Source organism: Lactuca virosa, chromosome 8 (assembly GCF_052849685.1).
Source record: "Lactuca virosa cultivar CGN04683 chromosome 8, Lactuca_virosa_CGN04683_v6, whole genome shotgun sequence".
NCBI lineage: Eukaryota > Viridiplantae > Streptophyta > Magnoliopsida > Asterales > Asteraceae > Lactuca > Lactuca virosa.
In genome coordinates this window covers 114,131,577-114,139,664 of record NC_136433.1, presented here as the reverse complement: position 1 = coordinate 114,139,664, position 8,088 = coordinate 114,131,577, and the positions used below count along the sequence as shown (strand labels likewise).

General features: G+C 35.1%; 1 protein-coding gene across 1 annotated transcript; it reads right to left on the bottom strand.

Annotated features, from left to right (window-relative positions):
• Positions 1-687: 687 nt before the first annotated feature.
• Positions 688-1,750, bottom strand: LOC145134625 (putative glutathione S-transferase). Its single transcript, XM_079069467.1, has 2 exons — positions 1,338-1,750; positions 688-1,237 (listed from the first exon to the last, which is right to left on the bottom strand). Exons 1-2 carry the CDS (start codon positions 1,650-1,652, stop codon positions 896-898), a joined length of 657 nt encoding a protein of 218 aa, XP_078925593.1. The 5' UTR covers positions 1,653-1,750; the 3' UTR covers positions 688-895.
• Between the last annotated feature and the right edge of the window lie 6,338 nt (positions 1,751-8,088).

The window sequence follows — 8,088 nt, the reverse complement described above, 5'->3', positions numbered from 1 at the left end:
CGGCCACGAGTTTATTTTTTCACACGGGTTGGCAGGACTGTTGGAACTTATTTCCGACCAAGATGTAAGCTACTCGATCTCCGGCGAACATTTGGAGCTTCAACAAGGCGGGGTTCAAACCCAACTGGGTTCCTTTCTTAATTTCTCCATCCATTTCGTAGCGATCGCTTGGAACTCTGTTTCAAATCGAAACTTTATAAATTTGATTATCTACAAATTAATGGTGGGTACGTTGATGTGTTGCCGTTTTAAATCTCGACAGTAGCAAAATTGTTGATAATCCAGATGATGCATATATAAATGGTGGTGGAAATTCTTTAATTAGATTAACATGGTCAATTTATGTAAACGCACGGAATAAAGTAAAACCATTCTTTAATTACGGGAAATTGGCATTACCAATACCACACAAAATGATATCACCAAGAGAAATGACGAATCCACTACAAATAGTGTACAAAACTTTGTTTTGTGCCTGAACTAGCTCCTTGCTAGGTGTGGTGTTTTAATGATATTTATTTTTCGTTTCCAACAAAAAAAAAAAAAAAAAAAAAAACCAATTTTGTACAACATATATATTTTTCTAGGTGTGCTCGTCAACAAATGGCTCGAAATCAGGGTCGACACACATGCACAAGGATAATTGCAAAGATCATGAGTTCAATTATTTATATTGCATACCACAACTTAAAAACACGTAACATCATAACTGTCACATGCTACATATATATTAATAATAGAAATAGATAAGCCTACAAGATCTGCTTATTGCAATATTGATCGATAGACGTATGTTACAGAAAGTAAGAAACATCAACTTCAATAACCACGTACATATATTCATACCCTTACAAAATGACCAAGTTTATGTATATAACAGTCACATTTACTATTATTAATTAACCTTACCAAACATTTTATTGTAAAATGCTACCATGCGTTCACGTGGAGGTAAGGTATGGTTGACAACTTGAGAGTTAACGAAATCATCAGCCCATTTGGTTAGTTTTGGAAACTTCTCTTTCGTGAACGTCTTTATTCCAGCTGCTTCTTCCCTTATTCCAAGCCAGTAAGCTATGAAAACAGCAGCAATATCCACCAGACCAATGTTGTCACCTCCAAAGAACTTTGTACCTTTGACTTTGAGCTCATTTTCCAGTACTTGAAGTTGCTCACAAGCTTCTGCGATAACTTTCTCATCTCCATTGCTGCCAACAACCCTGAGTGCAGGGAGGCACTGAACAAACCATAAAATGTAAAATATTTTACAAAGTAAGCATCACAAAATATATAATATTTTGATATTTATTATATATTAACTAATATGAAATTATTACCTTATCATCAAGAAATTTCGCCCAGAATCGAGCGATAGCTTTCTCATAAGAATCCTGAGGCAAAATAGGAACCCCTTTCCAGACATCATCGATGTATTCAATGATCACAATAGACTCTGAGATCGGATTTCCGTTGTGCAGCAGCACCGGTACTTTCTTATGAACAGGATTATACTTCAAAAGTTCGGCACTCTTGTTGATGATATCCTCTTCCAAGTTTTCATACTTGATTTCCTTCATATTCAAAGCGATTTTCACTCTACAAACGAATGGACTTACCATGGCGCCATACAACTTCACTTCATCATCAGCCATTTTTTGGATGATCTAATCGAAACAGCAACACCTACTTACAAGGTTGATATGGGGATCGATGACAGGATTCTTAAATGCTTCGGTGATCTATCGATATAAATATAATATGGAGACAGGGGTAGGCGCCTCATTCTGGTACGTATCCATTTTAGATGATGGAAGCGCTGATGGAAGCTTCAGTTATGATGGAAGGGATGATGGTAGCTCAATTGATTATTAAACTATAGGTTGCACAGATGGAAAGTTTGAAAAAATAAAGTATTTTTGGGAAGATTCTATAAAATTGATTAAAATATTAATCTCTATATATATTTAAGTATATTAAAGGAGAAAATTGATGATATCAATTTCAAAAATGAAAGTGTTCCTTGATTAATTTGAAGTCTGGATCATTTTGATGATGTCATCCTAAAATAAAATTGAATTAAATTAGTATTGACTAAATTTGAAAGATTGACTAACTAATTTAATGTTAATGGTATTTATAAAAAGAATGTATTCAACTCATTTAAAAATCATCATAATTTTTGATGTAAATTTCGTTCCTTCCTAATTAAAATCATGTTCTTAGTTGGCACATTTCGTTTATTCTTTCAATTCACATCTATTATATGAAACGTATCTACAAGATTACGGGATATCGTCGCTCAATTTCAAAGAATCAAAGAATTCAAATTTTGATATCCTTTCCATAATCAATGTTGAAAGTTACGTATAAATCATGTGTTGTTGTTCGTACATTATGTTTTCTTCAGACCCTTTGCAGCATCACGTTCAAACAGCATCACCCTTTGCACCATCACGTTCATCATCCAGGTTCCTTCTTTAATATGATGTTCTTAATTTTTATTAATTGTATTCGATTTCTCATTAGTGTTGTATTTGACTGTGATCTTTGAATGCATGAATAATCTTAATTATAAATGTTAGTATTAGTTTTTCAATCTTTTACTTTTGTCTTTTTAACCTTGCATTTGATGTTGCACTCTACATGTTTGATAAAATGTCCATGAGAAAAGCATAGAGACTTTTGATTAACTGTATGTATGTATGTGTGTCTTACGTAATTAATTTTTTATGAGATTGTTTGGATTGCACGGTAGTTGATGATTGTAAACTACCATTTACCCTTCAGTGATTTTAATTATCAATATTATATTGCTATTAATTTGACATATTTGCCCATAATTCTTGGTTTTTAACAGATTTAGTTAATAGCAATGTACTTTGACTTTAATCTATAATGTTTTGAATTGCAATTTCTAAATCTCTTTTGAGTTGTTGTAACTGTGTTCAGTGGATATAAAGTGCATTGTAATTTCTATTTTGTTTTTAACATATTTAGTTAATAGCAATGTTTGTATGTGGTTTTTTTTATTTAAAAAGTCAAAGCTCTTATTTCAACATTTTTCCCTAATTTGTCTCTGTCTTTGAAAGGTCATATCTCGGTCATGGGAAACCCTTTTTAGTCGAAATTAGTGAACAAAGTTTCGTATTTAAGACAATCAATCTTAAAAATAGCATAGTTATAAAAAATTATAAAGTAAGATAAAAAAAATTATAAGATATTAGGAGATTTATAAAAAGTACAATTAGTAAAACGTTACGATTATTAGAAAAAAAAAATAAGACCATTAACATTAGTAAAAATGCAATATATAAACTAAATTATCACAATAGCTATGACATGTCATTATTTGATATTTCATATATATATATATATATATATATATATATATATATATATATATATATATATATATCAAATTGCATTGATGATATACCAAAATTATTAAAAGTTGCGTTAAGTCTAATGTAAAGTTCTTGTCAATACCAAATAAATAAGAACAAACATAAAAACTAGCACTTATATTCATAATCAATTTAAAATAAATCAATCATGATTTAGAAAAGAATTTCATTGATGATATACTAAAATTAAATCCATATATAACATTTAACATTCCATAAATTATACTCTATGACTTTATTTAAATAAATAAAATAGTTGTCAATATTTAATGCAGTGAAAAAACGGCATATTGGTTGTCAATATATGTTTAAATTAAGTAACCCTATTATAGAAAGAACGTCTAATTAGAATGTTTATGCTTATATAACAATACAATTAAGTAACATTTTTAAAGAATTGAAAAACATATAATAATTACAAGTGGAATATAGTAATTCAAAAATACCAAAAAATATCATGCGGCAAAATGAATAAGAAAATGACATGTGGCAAATTGATTATTATTTATTAGGATAGATTTTTTTATGTTGCTTTATCTTTTTTTTTTTTATTGTTTCGACTTATTGTAACTTTATATGTATTTTCTTATATGTTCCCCGCGTTTAAAGTTTTATATTTTGACGACTTATGTGTTTCCTTTATCAAGTTCAAACTTTCCAAAATCGGATTCCGATCGTAACCTACCAATTTAATCGGCATTAATTTCATCTATAATTTCACCCAATTTAAATTTATATTTTCCTTATATAAATTTTTTTAATGATCCTGATTTTTTCGCTACAAAAATATTTCAAGCATTTATCTCTTATGCGTTCTTTTATCAAATTTAAATTTGTATTTTCCTTGTATCCATAAAAAAATTATTTTGATAACTTACACGTTGCTTTTATCAAATTTAAACATTCCAAAATCGAATTAATCGTAACCTACCAATGTAATCGTCATTAATTTCATCCATAATTTCACCCAATTTAAATTTCTATTTTCCATATGTAAATTTTTTTGATGATCCCGATTTATTCCTCCAAAATATTTGAAGCATTTATTTTTAGATAATGTTGCCCCATTGTAATTATTACTTTCCTCATATAAAATAATAAAACTTACCAATATGCCTATATATATATATATATATATATATATATATATATATATATATATATATATATATATATATATATATATATATATATATATAGGGTAGCGTTCAATCGAGAACATTTCTTACCGCGAGAACATTTGAGAACAAATTTGAAAAACACAATTTTTTTAATTAAATTTATAAAATAATATTCATATAAATATAAAAATAATTACAAACAATTAAAAAACCCACTAACTAACATCACTCACCACCCAACCAACACCACCCACCACTACCACCCGCCACCACCACCAACCACCACTCACCACCCATAACTACCCACCCACCCACCACCACCAACCACCACCCGCCACCACCATCACCATCCAACCACCACCACCCATCACCACCGCCCGCCACCACCACCAACAACCACTACCTACCACCCATCACCACCACCCGCCACCACCACCACCAACCACCACTACCCACAAGCACCAACCACTACCCACCACCCACCACCACCCACCCACCACAACCACCACCGCCCACCTCCACCACCACCACCACCACCCCATCACTACCCACCACCACCAACCACCACCCACCACCCATCACTACCCACCACCCACCACCACCCGTCACCACCACCACCCATCACTACCCACCACCCACCACCAACCACCAACCTCCACCCACCACCCATCACTACCCACCACCACCACCCACCACCACCACCCATCACTAACCACCACCACCTACCACCCATCACTACCCACCACCCACCACCACCAACCACCATCACCACCCACCACCATCACCACCCAACCACCACCACCCACCTCTACCGCCTGCCACCAGCACCCACAACCCCTACCTACCATCCATCACCACCACCACGCATCACTACCCACCACCACTAACCACCACCCACCATCACCACCAACAACCTCTACCTACCACCCATCACCACCACCCGCCACCACCACCACCACAACCCACCACCACCAACCACTACCCACCACCCACCACTACCCACTACCCACCACCCACCACCCACCACAACCACCACCACCCACCTCCCACCACCACCACCAACAACCACTACCTACCACCCATCACCACCACCCGCTACCACTACCCACCACCACCACCACCCACCACTACCCACCACCACCCACCACCACCCACCACCCACCACCACCCACCCACCACAACCACCACCACCCACCTCCACCACCAGCAACCACCACCCGCCACCACCACCCATCACTACCCACCACCACCCACCACACATCACTACCCACCACCCATGACCACCCGCCACCACCACCACCCATCACTACCCACCACCCACCACCAACCCCCACCCACCACCCACCATTCATCACTACCCACCACCACCCATCACTACCCACCACCACCCATCACTAACCACCACCACCAACCACCACCCACCACCCATCACCACCCACCACCACCAACCACCACTCGCCACCACTATCACTACCCACTACCATCACCACCCAACCACCACCACCCGTCACTGCCCACCACCCACCACCACCCGCCACCCCCCACCACAACCACCCACCCACCCACCACCACCACCACCACCACCACCCATCACTATCCACCACCCGCCATCACCACCACCACCTACCATAACCACCACCACCACCAACCACCACCCGCCACCACCATTACCACCTACCATCATCATTAACCAACCAGCACCACTCGTCACCACCACCCACCAAAAACATCACCCGCCACTATCACCACCACTTGCAACCACCCACCCACCCACCAGCACCACTCCCCACCACCACCCACCAAAACCATCACCTGTCACTATCACCACCACTTGCAACCACCCACCCACCCACCTCCACCCATCATCACACACCATCACCACCAATCACCACCACCCCGCCTCCACCACCCGCCGCCACCATCCCCACCCCCACCTACACAGATTTGTTATTGTGTTTTTGATTCATTAGGTTTTCTCTTGTATATAATCACATGTGATTATATGTATCGAGTCACATGTGGTTATATGCATCGAATCATATATGATTTATATGTTATTAAATACATATAATCACATGTGGTTATATGTATTTATATGTATTTAATAACATATAAATCGTATATGATTCGATACATATAACCACATGTGACTCGATACATATAATCACATGTGATTAAATACACGTGAAAAACTAGTGAATCGAGAATGCAAAAAGGAATATTGTCCACGTATATCATATGTGATTAGATACATATAACTACATCTGATTATATGTATTTAATAAAATATTATTTACGTGGGCCGTATTTATTTTCGTGTTTTCGATTTAATAATTGGCATCGTGTATTAAATCACATGTGATTATATGTATTTAATCACATATGATTTATATGGACATTATTTGTTTTCACGTGTTGATTCAATAGTTGTTCTTGTGTATTTAATCACATGTGATTATATATATTTAATCACATATGATCCGTATGGAAAATATTTATTCTTGTGTCGATTTAATAATTGTTCTAATATATTTAATCACATGTGATTATATGTATTTAATCACATATGATTTATGTGGACAAGATTCATTATTTCTTTCTCAATTCAATACTTGTACTCATGTACTTAAGCACATGTTATTATATGTATCAAATCGCATATGATTTATATTGATAATATTCATGAGTCAATATTTTTTTTATGTATTTACTCATATGTGATTTTATGTATTAATCACATATGATTAATGTGGAAAAAGAAAAAATATTTAATCAAAAACGCGAAAATGAATCTTGTGTACAGAAATCATATGTGACTAAATGTACAAGAACAACTTTTGAACAAGAATGTGAAAATGAATATTGTCCATAATTAGATACATATAATCTCATGTAATTAAGCACACAAGAACAACAACTGAATCGAGAACGCGAAAATAAATATTTTCCACATAAATTCTATGTGATTAGATACATATAATCACATGTGATTATATGCATTTAATCACATATGATATATGTGGACAATATTTATCTTTGTGTTCTCGATTCAATAGTTGTCTTTGTGTATATAATCATATGTGATTATATTTATCTAATCACATATGATTTATATAGACGTCATTATTTTTTGTCCGTATAAATCATATGTGATTAGATACATATAATCACATATGATTATATGCATTTAATCACATATGATTACAGTGGACAAAGAACAATTATTGAATCGAGAATGTGACAATGAATCTCATCCACATAAATCATATATGACATGTGATTATATGTATTTAATCAGATATGATTAATGTATACAATATTTATTTTTGCGGTTTCGACTGAATAATTGCTTTTGTGTAATTAATCACATGTGATTATATGTATATAATCATATATGATTTGAGGTGGACAAGATGCATTTTTTCCTTCTCGATTCAATAGTTGTGCTCATGTAGTTAATCGCATACGATTATACCTATAATCACATGTGATAAAATACATTAGAACAACTATTGAATCAACAAAGCAAAAATGAATTATGTCCACATAAATCATATGTGATT

Coding starts and splice junctions, on each gene's coding strand:
- LOC145134625 (XM_079069467.1), bottom strand. CDS start 1,652: ATGGCTGATGATGAAGTGAAGTTGTATGGCGCCATGGTAAGTCCATTC. Junction 1,238..1,337: donor CGAAATTTCTTGATGATAAG/GTAATAATTTCA, acceptor TGGTTTGTTCAG/TGCCTCCCTGCACTCAGGGT.